Source organism: Phaethon aethereus (genome assembly GCF_964289735.1).
Source record: "Phaethon aethereus genome assembly, chromosome: 5".
Lineage (NCBI taxonomy): Eukaryota > Metazoa > Chordata > Aves > Phaethontiformes > Phaethontidae > Phaethon > Phaethon aethereus.
Window position 1 is genome coordinate 1,648,069 of NC_138579.1, and position 19,957 is coordinate 1,668,025.

Genomic DNA, 19,957 nt, shown 5'->3' on the forward strand with positions numbered 1-19,957 from the left:
AATTTTGGAAGTTGGATTATTATTACCAAGTGAGGGCATGCTGGCTCTTGGAGGTTTCTTCCAGGAAACACTTATTCTTGAGAAGAGCTGAGTTTTTGAGGCAACATGTAGAGGCTCTTCCTCAGACTATCCTGCCTAAATAATTCTGACACTTTCTCATCGAAAACAGTCCCAACTCTTTTGTTCAAGTGGTAATTATGAGAATGAATAGTTGCTTAAATGAAATTATTTCTGTTTAGAGGATTGCTAAGCATCGTTGCTGGACGTTGGGGAAAAAAAAAAAAAGAAAAAACAACAACCAGAAAAATCATCTAAATCCCAGCTAAACTTCTCTATTTGCGAGAAATGCTACTGAGTATTGACTGGCTACTTCTGAGAAAGAGGCTGGTAGGAGTTTAAGATCCTGTTTTAAATATCCACCTGCACAAATTACTGTGTGTGTATTTTATTCATCTTTGGTTTATGATGTGCATAGTAATTACATACAAAGGGCTACATTTGATAGAGTACTGCAGATGTGTCATGGTCTGTGTCCAGATGCTGCCATCAGCTCAGATAATAGAGTAACTGATTGTTACTGGAGTTGAACAAAGCTGATTATTGTTGTATTTTGTATTCTCCCTCCCCCCTCCCCCCCGCAAAATGTTCATTTTGTGTGTGACTGCTGGCTAATAAATAGTCACTCTTGAGATAATACGGTTTTGGTAGTGCTGTATTCTTGGTGCTTTCCTGCAGGGTTATTTCTCTGAATAAAAAATAAAAACATATACCCAGCCTTGCAAATTGAGGGTCTGAAACATCATCCAGTAGGATGCTTCTTTCTGTCCTGTGGCAGAGTGATAACATTTACTGAATGGCAGATTGATATAGAAAAGACAATTCTTTCTCATAACTTCTCAAGTAAAAGAGTAAAAATGTTCTCAGTGAAATTAGTTGAAAAGTAAAAACTGTAGGCTTCTTTTTTTGTAACTTTTAAGAAATGGAAAATGCTGTAATAGGAGGAAACCAAGATGTTAGAAGAGGACAAACAAAAATTTTTGATGAATACCAGCTTCCAGGGTGGAACGGTGTAAGTTCAATGTGTAACAGGTCCTTGGAGAGTGGGAACACTGTGAAGTGTCTGAACAAGTTAATACAAACTTGACAAGAAAACTTTCAGAGGTGCCAAGATCATTACTAGGTTGGTAAGTATTTGTTTTGGAGAATTACAAGATCATCTTAAAAACACTGTAACCTGCTGTGTCCCTGTTGCTTTATTTTCATTATTGGAGAGATAAGAAAATGTCAGTAGAAAGCTTATACAAAATAGCACTTTTCTCCCTCTTGTTTAGAGCTTACTTGTCTTTGTCTTGACTCTGAAGTTTTACAGGGAGAATAACTAAAACTGAGCAATAGCTGTAGCTCCAAATGCCTTTCTCAGTTGCCTTCTCTGTCATAAACCCACATTTTTTTTTCTGTTAATAATTGTCCTCCTTCCCTTCTTTGATGTACTATACTATGATTTGAGAGGCTTCCTCAAACTTTACAATAAACAGTTCTCACTCTGTACATGAACTTTATGTACTCTGTGTGCCTGGAAAGTTTCTTTACAGTCAGGTAAAGGCTATCCATAAACTGCCCTAGCCCATCCGTGAGATGTGCTCCTATGGCCACGGGGCTGGCCGTTTTTCTGATTGCCGCTGGGCTCCACAACCCCAGGTACATTCTTTTTTGAGGGAGTGTCAAGACCCTCTCACTCAACCCGGAGTTATGGTTGGCAGAGACTAAACATGGTTTGTTCCAGGGACTTCCTCTTGGAAGTTACTTTCAGGAATATTAGGTTATGGCACTTTCACAAAGTGTGCTACCTTGAGCGTAACCCAAACCTTTCTAGTTTCAGTCCTAAAACAAAGCAATGAATGTTCTAGATCTTCATCTAACCTTCACTGGGGCTGCTCTTCCCTGGAGTTGTAGAAGGCCCTGGTTGCTTTCATGCCTTCCTGCAAAGTCTGTTTGCACTCCCCTAGGACAGTACGACCGCAACTCTATTGTGAAGACTTGTGACAAATACACCCTCTGAGCTGGCTTTCCAGCCATGGGTGGTGGGGCCAGAGCCTGGAAGAAGTCTCCTCTTTCCCTTTCTTGTCTTCCTTCACTTCCTTTGAAGATTTGAAAATCTGGATCAGAGCACGGGAGCAGTGTGAGGTCCACGTGGTGCATGGCCACAACACAAACCTGGATTTGTGTTCTGGAGCTGCTTGTGTTAGTTCCCTACTCCTGTTTTTAGTGGTCCCTGGTTAAGGCAGACCAGTGTGGCGGAGTGGGACAGGTTAACGTTCCCGCACCGCTTTAGCTGTGATGTTACCTCACGCACACACAACATAGTCTCATTTTCTTGCATGCCAATTCTGCGTCAGCATGCTGGGAAGGGGTCTGTGGCATGTTGTGCATTGAAAATGCTGGAGCTGGGTGAGTTGGGAGAGCAGGGAAAGGAAGGGAAAGGGGATGGCAGCTCTGTTTAAGTACAGCGTGACTGTATAAACCCAGTCAGGCCTGTCAGTCGAGGCTGGGAGCGCTGTGAAGAGCTTCCTGGCACTTCGCCTTTCTGCTGGGTAGAAGTGGACCTTCTCAGGCTTGCTTTGTGGAGATACAGTCTGCTCAGTGGCTGGTTTCTCTCAAACCCCTCCTTCTCTACGCTGAAAGAAATGCAATACAAACAGTTATTTATGCATGGGAGCTTTCTTTTTTCTTTGGCAAAGAATGCTTGCAAATCTCCAGTAAAATAATTAGTCCGGGTCGTTTGTTTAGAGCCTTTGTTTTTTATTGTGCCAAGAGAAAACAGATTAACAGCAGTTTTTAGTAGCTAAACCGGTAACAGTTCTTTGCCTTGCCAGTTCTGCTTACAATACACATGGTAGTCCTCATGTCCTGTCTCCAAACGGCAGGTCCTAACCTAATCTCAGGTACAAGCCTCAAAAAACCAGTGTGATTTGCTGTGGAAGGTACCTCATTCAGCAAAAACCTTTATGTTCTTGGCAAGTTTAGTGCAGTATGGGATAACTTTACCAGTTGTCTTTTACATATTGGTAGTAAATCTGTCAGTTTTTTGAACTCACTTTAGAGAGCTAGAAAAAGCCATGAGTCCTATTAAGCAATTAATTTAAATTAATTTTACAGTTCTGTTTTTAAACGGGTAACATAACACTTAAATGTTTTGGAAAGATTGAGGAGACTTTCCAGAAGTATTATCTTTTTAATTAAAAATAAAGGTACGGAGGTAAGATAAATGTAATCGCTCTGAGAAGGGCTTGTTTCTGTATCTCTTCTAAGTAGGTTATGTTTACTGTTCCTTATTAGTTTTGAAGCTCCAGGTGACTGGATCCTGCTGTCTTTCATAATAATCTTCCTTGTTTTGTTTTGCAGAAAATGATTAAATATCAGACAGGGGTGTACATTGAGCAAACAGTGACAATGTAATTTTCTTACATGTTATAAACTAGGTCAAGAGATGAAACATAAAAGTACATGTAATCGAAATTTCTTTTTTAAAAAAGCTATGCAGCGAGTATAGGAAATAATAAACTGGTGCTGAAATAGTATACTTATGTGGGTATTTCTTTTTAACGAAAACATTGATTTCTTTTCTAGAGAAACATATTGGTGTTCAGTGACTGACTCCATTTCCACTGCTTGAGACAAAAGTTTAAACTTGATCTTCAGCATTTCAAGTGTCATGTCCAACTGTTTAGGGTTTGATGGGAGGGCAAAATGCTATTTCAGTGGTATGCCATTAAAATAAAAAGCATTGAGTTGTCCCTTGCATAGTCAATATTTTTTTTATTTTATTTTTTAAATACCTTTTTTCATAAGCTGGCGCGGACATTTCTGTGTCTGTCCTTTTAAAGTGACTTGTCAGATACAAGTCAGATTTAAAAACAACGTAACAATAACAAACTGGTAAAAGGCAAAGTTTTGGATTTTAAACTCTTAAAACTAAACCAAATATGAGAAATCAATTTCTTGTGCATTTAGATTTCCAAGTGGCTTGGTGAATGTTTTTGACAGGCATTTTAAGAACAGATAATTTGATTTCCTTTTTTTTTTTCTCTTTCCTCTCCTTTCCTCCAGAAATCCCTACCAATATCATAGTTTCCAATTGGTGTTTGCTTGTTGTTAGTGGTGTTAGTGGTTTATTTGGTCTAATTAATCCATTAGTCTTAATTGGCAGGAATGCTTTGGGGTGGAGTCTCTTGACTGTGCTCTGCTTTGCCTGGGGAGCTGTGTGCGGCTGTGACCCAGGCTCCCCGTTAGGTAAAGGTAAACCTGAAGACGAGGGTTGGAAGAGCCTCCGGGCTCTTTGGCCACAGATGGGCGCTCAGCCCTCAGCACCATCCTGCCCTCAGAGCTGCTCCTGTGGGCATCGCCCGCTTCCCCTCCAGCGCGGAGCGGACGAGCAAAAGCAGCAAGCTGCCTGAGACGTCGCATCCCAGTCTGAAGGCCCAGGGTAGGGAAGAAGAGCAACCTAAGGTGCACCAGAGCATTCAGAATTTAGACTTCATTGCTATTATTTCTCAGCAGCCTTTATCTGTCATAATCTGCTTAGCCTGCTGACTCCAGCTAGCTGGTTTTGAAAGACCTGCAGGCATGTAGCAGGCAGTGTGGAAATTCCCCAGCACATTGTTTCCTCAGTTTGGCTGGTGCTTTCACAAGTTTTCCTGCACCCTTCCAAAGTTCTCTTTGCATTTTTGATTCTTTCGGGGATTAATGCTGCTGTGGTTGACAATGGCAATTATTCCCACCCCATTTCTCAGGATTTGCCACTTAGTGCCACGCAGGCACGGTACACAGAGTAAGAAGCCAAAGGAGTGCAGAACTGTAAAAATAATCAAAGTAAGCAGAGAGAAGTTAAACTAAGCTGCCACTGCGTTGACAGGGTGTGAGTAGATTCTGGTTGTTAATAATATTTGTGCACCCTAACAAGGTCTAAAAACCCAGTGTAAACTAAACGTGTGAAGAAGGCAAATGGAGTGTTGTTACTTAGTGTATAAACATGCATTGCACTTCTATAGTCAACTTTCTTTTCCTGTTAGGGCGTTTTGTCTTTGCAAGCTGAAGACATACTTAGATCAGTATTGAGGCCTGAAAGTTAGATCTGTTTTTATTGGTTCAGCTGAAAGAACAGCAATAAAGGGATTAGGCATTAGGCATGCTATAGCCTTCTTAGTGCAGTTCAGCTGAACCGGTGTTAACACGCCTAGAAAACTTGGGAAGCACGGTATGTATGTAAACAGCTATCAGGAACTCTGCTGTCAAACTATGTCAAGACTGCCTTCAGAGAAGCTCATTGTTGTGCCCTAAGATGTTTTTCGTGCTACTGGCCAAGTGGTTCAACGCGTTGTAAACAATTTTTGTAGAACAAATCTGATTACTCCAATTATTACAGAGTTAGCGCTCATGTAAAACTAAGTCTGTGAAAAAAATCCCAACCACCTAAGGCTGAGAAACAAAGAGGAAAAACAGGATTAAGATGAATTAGTGAAGGTCAGTTCCCTTGTTTCACTGATGTGGAAAGCAGGTACATGAGATGTATAAAAACAGATTGTCTTTTGGCATGGCTTCCGAAGGAAATGGGGCACGCTGCTGTGCTGGGCCCATCTGCCGGGCACTCATTCCTCTCCGCTCACGCCTCCTGACTCCCATTCCTTCCACACACGACTTCCTAACCCGTTGGCTCGTCCTCCGCCTGCGGTAGTTTAGACTTCTCAAAGAGGAATATGTGCCTACGAGTTTTCCTGAGACTGAAACACCGCTGAAGTTAGGGTTACCAGTGGGAGAGGGAGCTGCAGCCCGAGTGCAGTAGCTGGCTACATGTCCTGTTTTGTTTCTTCTCTGCTAGGTCAGTACTCGTGCAATTACAAAAGCACGGGCGTGCTTCCACTCCTCAGCTATTTGATGGATACGGGGTTATCTTGGGGGCAGGAGGGTGTTTGTCTGTAGGATGGTGGGCACAAATCCTTAGGGAACCAAGTTGTTGTAGTTCTGCTGGTCTTAGAAAAAAATTTGTAAATTAGCCTAGAAACACCCTCGTAGTGGAGAACCTTACAGGAAGGCAGAGCACCAGGTTGTCGTCTGGTACAGTAACAAATTATTCAGAAATCAATACAGTTTGTTTTGAAAAATTCTATGTTTCAAATAAAAAGAATGAGCTGCTTGTGTTCTGTTGTGTAAGATCTGTAAAAATGAAACTACTTCGGAGAGCTAAATATACATAACTTCACATCTTTTGTATACTTCTGTGTTTTGTTTGCAGGTGCTAGAAACATTCGCTGGACGCCTGATTAGAATAGGAGTTTTAGCAAGGCGGGATATTCCCAGCCTTACAAAGTACCAGATAATCCTAGCAAGAGATCAATACAGAAAAAACCCTTCTTCACAAAATGTGGTAAATGTTTTTATTTATTTCATGTTATTAAAGTAGTGAATAAGTAGTAATACCACATAGTGTACAAAGTTTCCTGTTACATTTTAAGTTAAATTTCCTTTGTAACATTCTATTTTTAGCCCTAAAATAAAATATGCTTACTTCTTCTACATTTCTTGATGCTAATATAGGAAAGTTAAGGAAAAGATGAAGAACTTAATTTCCAAACTGAAATTGTTTTAAGAACTTAAATTGTAATTACTGACTGCCAAGTTTACACTTTCCCCTCAGAACTATGTTACTGCCCCTATTTTTCTGTAAATTGTCATGGAGTGTTCAAATTTTGCAAACTTGAAAAAGAAAATTACCTAAAAAAAATAAAGACTGTGTACCTTAAAAAGAACATTGGGAAATACACTTCACAGTAGGCAAGACAACTTTCCTGACTTAAATTTTGTAACCACATCTGGGTAGATGTGCTGGAAATCTCTCGTTTTGCCAAAGTGGATGGTTCAGCTGTCAGATTTTGAGTGGTGCTGCATCGGAAAGTAATGAGCTAATCTTGGAAGATAATACAAGTATTTTGGAGATCATTTTGGAGGTGGAAAAAGATTGCCTTCATTGATCATGAAGAATTGTGTAACCTGTTTCCTGAAGCTTTTGATAGACTACTCGCTGTGCATTAGTTTGTGCTCTGGCTCCACTTCTCAGATGTCAATCTTATTCTTGTCATAGGAATCGCAGTGTGATTCCTGCTGCTTATTGACTTCAATGATAATTTAATGATAAATCTGTTATATTTTCACAGGGAATACATCAAGGCATAATTGAAGGAGATTTTGCACTTTGTATCAGTTTGTACCACGGCTATGAGCTGCTGCTGCAAATGGGAGTACGGTCATTGTTTATCTACCTTTGTGGAATTATGGATGGAGCAAAAGGTGAAGTGTCTTCAGAAACACCCTTCCTTTTGTCTTCAGTCCTTCTCATTTAATTTGCCTCATCCCTATGGCTAGTTTTGCACAAAACAGCTTGCAGACAATGAATGGGCTACAAATGTAATTGGTATTTTGTTCCCCTTCATCCCTATTGGAAATATGTTAGCACAATGTTAAAGATAGAGTATATTTGGGAAAGCAAGAGTGTTTATATGGCAGCAGTTCTGAAAAAAATAAATCACAAACAGAACTCAGAGTAAGTGGCAGTAAGATCTTTGTCTCTCCAAAGAATAACCAGCAAACAATTTAAACTGAGAATTCGTTTGGTCTTGTAAAGCAATTCCTCCCCCTGTTGCAAAACACATGCATGCGTGAGCTTCAGGTGTCTTTACCAGAAGATGACAGATTTGGGCACATCACACTAGAATTTCTATCCCAGCTGTGTAACATCTTACATGCTCACTAAGCAAAATAGAAAGTTGGTTTCTGTTCTGGCCTCATTTTATTTTCCTAATTCTATCACTAATTATTGTGAGCGTTTTGCAACTCTCCAGAGTCGGTTTTAGACCTGCTGGGTTGATCTGGAAGACCTGGTTTGGTACTGACATCTTTTCTGAGGGGGAAAGTTTCCACTTGGCAATGTCAGTCCAACTGTAAATGTCTTCTAAACACTGGATGTGGGAGGGGAAGGTTCCAGCTGTTCAGATGGACCTGGTGTGGCCCTCAGGTTCCTTGCTTCATTTTGGTTTACACTTAGCTGTGTAACTGTGTGGTAACTTACAAAAGCTACTTCACTTACAGCACTGCTTAATTAAAATGACACTACTTCATCCTACATCTGAACCAAAAGCGTGCAGTGCTTGCTTCATATTATAGAATATCTACAGAATATATTTTTTTAGTATACATGTGCTAATAATTTCTCATTATTATGTTTTTGACATTTTTACAATTTATTACTTTTGCAAGTGCAGATTTCTACATATCTGATGGTATAGTGTTCTTAGACATAGGAACCAGAGAGCATTTCATGTATTTCCTAATTTCTCAGATTCCTTAAATCCCTGTCTGCTATTGAAAGATGACTGATGGAAAATAATAAATAAATAATATAATTTATTAATTATTATTAATAATAATTCTAATAAATAGGTCTTCTCTAGTGGTTCTGGTAAATTTGGCTTCTGATTTGAGTAGAACAAAATTCTTTTCAACATTGACATAAAATAATTCAATAAACTTCTTGATTCTAGCTTTTAGTCTAGGTTCCCTTCTCTGAGTGACTGGCAGCGTTTAATAGAATCATAGAATCACAGAACAGTTTGGGTTGGAAGGGACCTTTCAAGATCATCTAGTCAAGATTGCCTACCATGGGCAGGGACATCTTTAACTAGATCAGGTTGCTCAGAGTCCCATCCAGCTTGACCTTGAACACTTCCGATGATGGGTCGTCCACAATTTTCTCTGGGCAGTCTGTCGCAGTGTCTCATCCATCTGGATTGGATGACTTTTCTAGTGCTAAATGGTTGATGTAAAACTTTTCTGTTTACCCATAGGACCAGGCTTCTGTTTATACACGTTTGTCATGTTTAAATTCATGTTTAAATTCTATAATGGCATCTTCCCCCAAAAAATATTGATGCCAAACAACATTTCTTACGTTTTCTAAAGCTAACGTGTCTTTTAGTTCTTGAAAGGAGCTTTCTACTTCTAAGAAGCTTGTCTTTTAGATAGCAAAAATTATATTAATTCTTGAGATTAAATACTAAGGTATTTCAACTTTTTACAAAGGGCTAACTCGTACGAAGAATGAACTTGGTCGTAATGAGGACTTCATGAAGCTATATCAGCAGCTTAGAGACATGTTTTCAGACACATCTCTGGCTTCAGCAAATGAAAATGTTTACAAGAGTAAAACAGGTCAGCATTTCCCTTTTGGGGACAGAATGTTTACTTTCTGTTTGAATGAAAGAGTAGATAGCTCTACATTTGTAGATGCAGAAGCTGTCCATTGTGATACACTTGTCTAGTATTCTTTATTCCAGATTATTTCCCCAGATTCTTTTTATTTTTTTTTCTTCTCTCAGTGGTTTTAGCTACCTTGAAACAAGATTTCTATGTTTGAAGATTTCAATTTGATTTAAAATGAAAGGTTAAAATAGTACTGTTTGACTAGGTATCTTTTACACTGTGACTGTAACAAAAGCAACAACAACTGCGTTTAAAAAATGTGCTTCTATAAATAGTTCACAGAGTTTGTTTAGGTGAATGCAATTAGAACTAGTGTCAGGCATTTGTATGTCTGTCTCAGAGAATTACAATGAGAGGAAATGAAATTCACTAAAGCCTCATACTTGTTTCAGTTTTACTTATACCCTTAATTGCTTTATGTCCTTTTCAGTGTTTGAAAATAAAAAGGAGTTTATCTACGGTCATCCAAAATTAAGGAAATTGGAGGAAATTGTAATAGAACACTTCAAATCCCGGAGAAAGGGATGTTCTGGTAAGGACCAACAACTCGAAGAAAAAGTATCTAAACAGTTGAACCTGTGGTTGAAAACAAGTAATGTCTTACTGATTTATTTCTGAATTTGTTCAAGTCCTCCTTTATTGTCTTGTATGTTTATATATCTTCTGTGTGGAAAAATCTTCTTTAGAAGAACTATACCATAAAATTTCTTTAAGAAAAAGGATTTTATGAGCTATCATTTTTAATTTGATATTAACTATTCTACCAGCTTCATAAAATAATGCTAGTAAACTCATTCCTAGTGCTACTATATCTCTTGATTTTCATAGTCACAAAATTTGTTCTGGAAACCATTTCTCAGTGCAGTCCTACTATTACCTCCTGCAAAGTTAGATGCAATGTACTTATGGAGCTTAAGGATAAACGTTCTGATATCCAGCCTATTGCTAAGAATGACAAACTCTGAGGCATTGATTTGCTTAAAGTTTACAGTTTAAACAAGTTTAAAACCTCCAATTACATTAATCTGTCTCTCATTCGTTTTCATCTTGACCGAAAGGGAGAAGAAAAATATGTCATACAGTAGCATGAGATTATGAAGCAAAATATTCTGAAACACTCAGACATTTCTGATTTTGGGAAGTTTCAGCTTCTCGATCCAATTATTGCTTTTGGAATTATAACATCAATAACAATATTTTTTTTTTTTTTGCAACTTCTTCACTTTTTTCCTTTGGTCTGTTTGGATCTTTGTGCTCTGTGAAGTTCTGATAATTTCTGACCTGCCCTTCAATTTTGTGGGGTTTTTTTTCCTATCTGAGATGCTTGATTCTCAGAGTACACTTTCTAGTAGCAGTGTAGGCAACTTTAAGTTCCCTTGTTTTTGTTAGTTTATAGTATGTCCGAATACCTTTAATCAAATTACTTTCTTCTTTTTTTTTTGTCCCTCCTCCTGCCCTCCATCCATAGTTCTCCCTGCCTCCCTCCATGCCTCTCTCTTGTTTCCTGTAACAACATCTTTCTAAGCTATTGCCTTTTGTTTTCAAATTCTGTATTCTCTACTGGACTTACATAAGTTTCATATTTAATACTCTTCCATCTTCCTTTGATAGCATAGATTTTGCTGTCCTATGAATCCCATCAGATATTTTTCCTTGCAATGTTGGTCAGACATGTCTCTTAATATTCCTAACAGGTAATTAATATACAAATGTTTTGATGTTGTGTCTTGTGTCTGTGTGTATGAACCTCAGAAGCAAGTAGGCATGAACCATGAGTCTTTACTGTTATAAACACAAAATTGCAGTAACTGTGCAGGAAGAAATACATAATCTTTTATACCATAATTGGTGAGCTATGGTAGCGTATCTAGTCATATCTTGAGCTAGACATGTTAGGTTTTCCTGACGTCTTTCCTCGCTCCTGATCTCTGTAATCTCCTTTATCCTCGTAACTAACGTGCAAGGCAAGGCCATGGGGAATATAAAGCAGTCTCCTGAGCAGAGTTCTCTAGATGCATGTAGTTAAATCTAAAGGAAGTACGAACAACTGATCCTGAAATCTTTGTGTAGAACACAAGGCCAGAAAACACTTTACAGTTCAGTCTGATTACAAAGTTGGAGGCATTCTAGTAACTTCTTGTGTCTCCTAAGCTTATGCATCACTGGCCCAATTGCACGGGGCAGTTGTCAGAAATAGTGAGAAGTTGTGATTTTATTTATTTGCCTTATTATATATCATTATAGTGTCGCTGATGATACCTTTTGAGCAATAACCCAAAACCTGTATTTCTCCCCTTACTCCCTGTTTCTTGCAAGTAAACTCTAAATTCACATGTCAACAAGTAGCTACACCCTCAGTTCTGGTTTTAGACTCTGACTGAATAGAGCATGCACCTGTGTCCTGATTTCTTCCTCTTCTGGACAAGAATTTGTCATGGGTCTGTTAAAAAAAACTTGAGTACTTATTAAGATTCCAAACATAATCACATGTATCTTTGCACGCGTATCAGAAGACTCTGAAATAAAAGCCTAAAGCATTATGTGACCAGTGGAAAATACATTCAGCATTTGTTTCTGGAACTCATGCAAGTGTGTAGTATCTCTAGAGAAAAAACTGATGTGAACAAAACCCCTGAACCTAACTCTGCTTTGTCCCAGTTATGCATTGCTGAACTACTCTGCTTCATAATTTACTGTGCTCATGCCTGTTTAACTTTTAAAACCAGTAACTGCTTCTGTAGACCATTTTCCTTCAAAAGCCCTGCATTTGAGACAGAAAAGGAGAATATGAATAACCTAAGTCATTAGCCATATCAGGATTAACAGCAGCTCTTTTTCCTCCTTTTGGAAAGAAAACCCTCATGCGAGAACTTGTGGGAGTAGTGCCAAGTTGCCTGTGCAAACTCTGAACTATTTCTAACTAGCGATCAACCAGGTTGAGTTTGAGCTTCCTGACCACGTAGCTATTGTCCCTGCTTTGCAAGATGCACTTACAGCAATTCGGGTAAGTGCAAGATAATGTTCTGGCCAGCCCTTAAGAAATGTTGGCTCGGCATAATGAGCTTCTCCCAGCTAATCTTCCATACCTGGATTACTTGTCAGATTGATTATGGGCTGCTAATGTCTTGAATTTTCTGAGTCTGGTTTTGGATAAGGTCAAGGAGGTAATGGCAGCAGGATAACATTTTTTACAGTACAGAGGCAGATGCTACTGAGCATTATTACTATTCAAGTCATGAGAATATGGTAAAAATAGATATAGAATAATGTTGGTCATAATAAAGTTGGTGGAGGAGAATAATATGAACTCATGTAAGATATATCCAACCTGCACTTATTTTGGAATATATAGCTTGTCAATCTGCTCTGGATGGTAGATTATGCAGAACACATTATATCAGTGTTGCAATTGTCTGGTTTCTAGCTGAAAATATTGAATCTTATTCACCATTTCATTTCTAGTCCTTCACTGGGGACTGGTTTCTGTACTTGACAGATGACCTCCCATATTGGCTGCTATTTACTGAAACAGTGCAGTAGAGTATCATAGATTGGAAGGGACCTCTGGAGATCCTCTTACCTAAGCTCCTTGTTTGTCAGCCTCAAGAGTGAAATTGGTTTTGACCAGAGCAGCCATCTGCATAATCTGCCTGAGAATTCAAGGCTCATCTTAAAAAGAAATGGGGAAAACGGTTAGCTTCAGGTTCTCCTTTTGGACTTAAGCTGCTGAAAGCATTTCTGCATGTACATATGACCACCTAAAAACTAAAATAGAATTTCTCATAGTTATTCAGACATACATATATATATATATATGCTTATCCCTTATACTTCATGCTTCAACTTCAGGAAATATCTTGAAGTTAACTACAGGCATAGCATGAAACCATTGTCAAGCACCAAGTGACTGTTCTTTGGATGGTCAGGGGAACATGTCTCTACACATTCAGTCTCGAGAATTTTAATTCCTTGTCTAAGCTTTCTTTTAATGAGATACAAAGGTGTTTGGTGGAGAATTGTGTGGAAAAAGTACATCTTTATCCCTGGAAACCTATTTGATTTCATCCGAGGTCTATGTCTAGGTAATGCATGCAAGCTGTGCCAATTTCAGTAATCCATTACATCCTTTTAGAGATTCTCTTTTCTTAACATACTTTAAGGTTTTTACTTCATAGCATGCAGTAATGGGCATGTTGTTTTACTATTTGGATAAGATAAACAGAAGCTGACTGTTCAAGACTTGCATGTTGCTTAGATAGCTTTTGCTTGTGCTCATGAAGGCAGATACCCTTATATGTTTAAAAAAAGGAAGGAAAAAAAAAGAAGTTGAGTACACAGATGACAAAATCTGTGATGGTATAGCCTAAAAAATGTGGTTTTGGTAAAATGGGCCTCGCTAAGAAACTGTGTAGCAATGCAATTATTTTTCCCTTTTCTTTAAAAGAGGAAAAGTTTTCTGTGCTATTGAAATGAGAGATATAAACAGTTGTGATGACAGATCATTCAGAAGCAGCAGATTATGGTATTAAGGGAAGTTTGTGCACATTTCTGCTGTCAGAATTACGGATTTTCTGTAGTAAATCATAGAAAGCTGATATACACCTCTCTTACTCCACCATTCTGTATCCTAGACTAATGGTAACTGGTTTTTACTGCTATATACTGCTAACCTCGTCTAACTCTGGGCACTTAAGTAGCAGATTTAAAAGTTACATTGAGGCTCTTTGGAAGAAGGCACCTTAAACTTTATTTGAAGACAATTGTCATCAAACCTGAGCTTTTCAAAGTAACTTTAGTGATGGTACCTCAGATATAAGACATTCACTATAGTTGGTGTAAATTCTTCAAAATTAGAATACTGCTTTGATTCCAAAGAGGAATTGTTCAAGCAGGTATATCTCGGAGCATTTTCTGGGAGGTTTGTCTAAATTGGCTGAGGGGCTCCTAATTGTCAGTTTTCTCTACTGATTTTTTGGTTTATTTACATAGGTTTTGGAGTTTTTTTTAATGAAGTTTCTTTTAAAGAAAATTTATTTGGAAAAAAACCAAGATGCAGTATACTTGGACAAAATCTTCCCATTAAGTGAGATGAGAGCTGTGAATGTGTAGCTTGTGGAATGACCTGTCCTTACTTTTTTACTGGTAATTATTTTAAAATCATGCATAAAAATGATTTTCTGCCTTTTTAAAACTAAACAGATCAAGTCACCACTGAAAGCACATCTGTGGACACTGTGGATACCAGAGTGATGATCTTCTCATCATTTCGAGATAGCGTGCAAGAAATTGCAGAAATGCTTTCCCGGCTCAGTCCGGTTGTTAGAGTAATGACATTTGTTGGCCACTCCACAGGAAAGAGCACAAAAGGCTTCACACAAAAGGAACAACTAGAGGTAAAGAAAATATGAGATTTGTATAAGGAAATAGTGATAAAGATAGCTACTGAGTATTGATATCGATTGTACGGCAGTGACTGAACTTTAAAGTGACGTTAGTAAATTCCTGTGTAGTTCAATTGATTTCAGAGTACCCAAAACTATACTCACTGAACAGAATGTATAAATAGAAACATTTTATAAATTTACATCTACATTACATTAAGAAATGCAAACTCTTATATATTTGAAGGTTTAGGTATAGAGACCTTTAGATTGGATATTAGGAAAAATTTCTTCACCGAGAGAGTGGTCAGGCATTGGCACAGGCTGCCCAGGGAGGTGGTGGAGTCGCCATCTCTGGAAGTGTTCAAAAAACGTGTGGATGTGGCGCTTCGGGACATGGTTTAGGGGACATGGTGGTGTTGGTTTAACGGTTGGACTTAATGATCTTGAAGGTCCTTTCCAACCTTAGTGATTCTGTGATTCTGTGAAAATCTGGGGAAATGTTAAAATACTTAATTGCTATGGGGTTGTCTTTTTTCTTGTAGGTAGAAAAAATAACATATATCCTTAAATTTTGATGTAGCAAAGTTTAAAAAAAAAAACCCTAAAAATTATTTAATTGCAAATTTGGGAAGATCAATTTTAGAAGAATGCCATGGTTGGAGTCAGAATAAGGTGTGCTTTTTTTCCCGTATTTTAGAATTGAAGTGTTGGTATGTTGATAAAATTAGTGCATGGTATTTGATCACAATGAAATAGTTGACAAACTCAGAAAGACTGAGTTTTGTAGCTTTAAAACATAAATTGATTTTTTTCAACTTCTGTCTGAACCTAGAAAAACTGCAAAGTGTGTATAAGGGGCTTTCTTCTAACCTGTTAAATTTAATTTTAATCGTTCATTCAGGTGGTAAAATGCTTTCGTGAAGGTGGGTATAACACTCTGGTCTCTACCTGTGTTGGGGAAGAAGGCTTAGACATTGGAGAAGTTGATCTCATCATCTGCTTTGATGCTCAGAAAAGTCCAGTTCGCCTCGTGCAGAGGATGGGCCGAACGGGGCGCAGGCGGCAAGGCAGGATCGTTGTCATCCTCGCCGAAGGGCGGGAGGAACGCGTGAGTGTGGACCTTTTTTGTCGCTGGGAAAACAAAGTGACTTCGCTAGTCTGTTCTGGGAAACTACATACTGTCCATTAAAAATCACAGCAATCCTGAGCACTCCTTGCAACATTTTAACTGTCCCTACAGGAAATATTCTAAAAACATATGCCCTTTCTCAATGTGAAGGGCTTCAAGCCTTTGTTCTTCGTAACACTTACTTTGCAAATGATAAACTGAGACTCGGAAGATACAGGGTGTTTACCAAGGGTACAGAACAGTGTGCGGGAGAGATAGGGATGAAGCTCTGTGAGCGGGAGGGCTGGAAGCGTCTCGCTCCGGATTGCTGACGACACTACGCTTTCAGACGAGTACTTAGTGGTAGCAGACTTGCGTGTGAGGTCTGAAGAGATCAGCTTAAGTGGAAATCTACTTTTGCTAAATTCCTGAACCTCAGCACTCACCTCAGAGTATAATTAATCGTCTCTGAGAGCAGGCTGCCCCTTGGGAAATGGATGTCCAGGGGGAAATCTAAGCCGTAAGTTGTGAGCTGGGAGAACTGAGCTTCAGCTGTGCCAGCACAACGGCCCAGGTTCATCCCGCAGCCGCGCCATTGCTCGGTCTGATCCGAGGAGGCTGGCGGGGCAGGGTTTAGGTGGAAGGAGGCAAGGCAGTCCCTGTTGACATCACTCGTTGGTGAGGCAGGTTGCAGAGTAATACGAACCCGCGTCTTTACAGTTTCATCATGCAGCCCTTGTTGGAATGCAAGCCATTTTTAGCGTGCACCTCACTGTTCTGGCTGAAAATTGATTTTGCTCTTTGCTGGTTTTGTTTACTTGTGAGGTTGGTTCTGAGTTGGATCAGGTTTCACAACAGAGAAGGCCGATATCTATGTAAGCTAATTGTAAACACAAAATTTCAGAGCCTTGCTATTATTTATCCCAGTCAATGTTGTGCCTCTGGTTTAAATTTGTTTGTAACAGGGATTTAATTCTAAATGAGGGTCCAAAGAATCCTGCCTGAGAAAAAAAAAGCTGCTTTTTAAAGGGGTGAGGAGGGGTGAGGGATAAAAATGGTAAAAGTGAATGGTATTTATAAATAGATATTTTCCTGTGCTGCTTATGAAAACTGGTTATTACTGAAAGCTCTGCTCTCTAATGGGATATTAAAATGGTCCTTTAAATTCCTTGGAGTTTCACATAAGCAGTTGGATTACTGGGTTCTTCATATTTTCTCAGAAATCTTTGAAGCATAATCTTCCTACAGGTAGGATAATAATTTTATATAATATTTTTGTTTTGAGATCATTAAATACAATTGCTGAAAAATAGTGCCTTGCTCTGTTTGGTTTTGCTTGGGTTGTTTTTTTTGCTTGTTTGTTCTGGGGTATTTTGTTTTTTGGGTTTCTTTTGTGTTTTTTTTTGTTTGTTTGTTTTTTAAATTGAGTCTCCTTCCAGATCTGTTAATGTAGAGATTCTTCCTCATCACATAACTTGCAGCTAAGTAATTAGTGGTCTCATCTTAATTCATGGGATTTTGTTGGGGTTTTTTGGTTTGTTTGGGTTTTTTTGTTTTGTTTTTTTTTTTTTAATCAAACCACTTCAAGGCAATTATAAAGCTACTGAAAAAAATTTATTGGGAAAAATTGGAAAATGCAGGTCTGGGAGTTTGCCATTTGACAAGAATTTCCGTTACAGAAGTGACTGTTGCTCTGTGCCGCTCGCTCCTCCCTGCCTGTTTCCCCGTCCGGTTCAGCTGCCCACCTGGAAGCGCGCTGCGTCTCGGCAGCGTGGCGCACGTCACGCGCTCGCACCCTACGCCCCGGCTTCCCTGGGCCGTCGGTTTACCAGTCTTCTACCTTCCTAGTCTGGCCGTATGCTGAGATGTGCTGTGTTTTGGTTTGGGCTTTTTAACCTCCTGTGGCAGCGGAGCTGCATGTACATCAGCCTGGATGGGAGCCGTTCGCTGCGGCTTTAAACCGATACGGAAAGGGCTCAGAGGCACAGGGGAGCTCGCAGCCGCTCAGGCTGCTGTCAGGCCAAGCTGACGTTCTCTGTGAAACAAAGGAAAAGGAAACCTACTGTCTCAGTAACAGCAAAGTAACACTTCTGTTAAGCAATGAATTTGGTAATACAAATCTTCTTTTCCATAAAAATATTTTTTTGCCTGTTCTAGGCTTAAAAGATATTTATGGAAATGCCTGAGGGACAGTATAGTAGAGCTAGCATTAGCCTCTTCCAGTTTTACTCGGAGAGAATCTTTTTGTGTCCATCTCCTCTAATCCTGGCTTCCAAAGATCATCTCTCTCAAAAGAACGTAGCAGCCGTACTGTCGTACGCGGAGCGCGTAGTCTGCCTAACTGGGCGTGCTGGCTTCACCGGTGACCTGTCACAGAGACTCAGGGAATAGTATTAAGACAAGAAATCTTCAGAGCAGGGACCAGTTTCTTTCCTTAGTATCTCCATCTTTGTCTTGGTTTCTCTGTTGCAGAATAAAAATGGAGTGGTAATAAAAGGACTTGATGTGTGTATGACATTAACAAATAATCTTATGCCTTTTTTTTTTGCTTGACCTCCTTCTTTTGTTTCTGATGTAACCTAATTTACGTCATCCCTGTATCTGTTGCAGATTGTAAATTCCCCCAGGCAAAGGCTGTGTTTCTTTTTCTCTCAAGTGCTGTGCCCACTTCCATTCTATTTAAAGAGTATAAAAAGCTGTGCATTGTTTGATATTTTGTATTGTTTGCAACCGAAAGAACAATCACTGTTCTTTGGTACATCCTTGCTTTCGGTACATTTGCTTTCAATGTTTTACCTAGGCACAAAACGATGATAATTCAGATTTAATTTGACTTAGATATTTTAGTATGGAAGCTATTCAAAAAAAGAAAAAAAAAAAAACTTAGTATGTTTTAATGTATTTGTGATCAATTTTCAATACTACCTTATTGCTTTGTTTTTTTCATCTGTGTCCTGTTCCTTTCCCCTCTGCTTTGGTTACCATAACATGGAGGCATCCTGCAAGTCTTGAACTTGCACTTCAAGAACTTGAACAAGCAGTTATGTTGACCGAACTGACAATATTCACAGAAGAGGGTATATGGCTGGCTCTCGGGGCCTTGCATGATATTTTGTTTTAGTTGTGTTTGAGGAAGAAAAGAAAAAAAAAAAACCCAAAACCATCTTGATGATGGAACATAAAATAATGAGAAACCCCACAGACACTCAGGTGTTCTTTTACTTTTGATCAAGTCATGTGAAAAAACAATCCAACAACATATGATTTATCTTCTCTTTTACAGACTTACAATCAAAGCCAGTCTAACAAAAGGAGCATCCACAAAGCTATTTCAGGAAACAAAATGCTTCATTTCTACCAGCACAGCCCACGTATGATTCCAGAAGGCTTAAACCCAAAGTTGCATAAAATGTTTATTACTGCTGAAATATATGAACCAAGCAATTCAAGAACGCTTTCCAAAGAGAGAAGATCTAGTTCCCTCCAGCATAAATCTGCTCTCTTTTCCTGTGTCACCGGTAAGAGGATTATGGTGTTTTTCTAAGCACTGTGTAAGCTGTGCTATTCCATGTTGTTATATTACAGCATATTAAAACTGAGGGCTCACATGAGTTTTGAGTCTCTAGCAAAAGCGTAATTTCTGTCAGCAGTAACCTTTCAACTGTGATACTGTGCTGACTGCTGCTTTGATTCCTCATCCTTTTCCTTTAACATCCTCAAATCACAGTTCTGTCCTTAAATATCTGTGCTTTCAGATCAAACATTTCTTTCATCTTTCTCCATAGAGCTTCTCATGGAGTCAGAAACTCCAGCTACAAGCAGGAGGCAAGTGTTAGTGATGTCTTCTGAAGACGTCTCATATACCTATGTCAGATGGCATAATTGTCACTTACATATTCAGTGATAATTCTGTACCAAATCTGGTTTTGACCTGTAACAGTTAGGCTTAATGTTTTTATTAATTCAAGAAGAGGATGTCTTATACCTTTGTAAATGACAATAAAACAGAAATGCTTGAAAAGTGCAAGATTTTGAGGAGAGGAAAAGGAGAAATCAAGGGTAGGATTTTTAGGAATTGGACACACCCTTGGAGGAAAATGAATCTAAAAAGGGAAGTGGCTCTTTAGTTGATGCAGTTACATGGCACTGAAATGCT

At 38.9% G+C, this 19,957-nt stretch overlaps 1 protein-coding gene across 1 annotated transcript in view; it reads left to right on the forward strand.

Moving 5' to 3' along the window:
• Positions 1 to 19,957, forward strand: part of FANCM (FA complementation group M) — a gene marked incomplete at both ends in the record, with an annotated part of 89,569 nt that overhangs the window by 22,234 nt on the left and 47,378 nt on the right. The window contains 7 exons of the mRNA XM_082000946.1: positions 6,290 to 6,421; positions 7,209 to 7,341; positions 9,130 to 9,258; positions 9,740 to 9,841; positions 14,509 to 14,702; positions 15,595 to 15,801; positions 19,085 to 19,319. Of these exons, the coding sequence (XP_081857072.1) occupies positions 6,290 to 6,421; positions 7,209 to 7,341; positions 9,130 to 9,258; positions 9,740 to 9,841; positions 14,509 to 14,702; positions 15,595 to 15,801; positions 19,085 to 19,319 (1,132 nt within the window). The remainder of the gene's footprint in view (positions 1 to 6,289; positions 6,422 to 7,208; positions 7,342 to 9,129; positions 9,259 to 9,739; positions 9,842 to 14,508; positions 14,703 to 15,594; positions 15,802 to 19,084; positions 19,320 to 19,957) is intronic.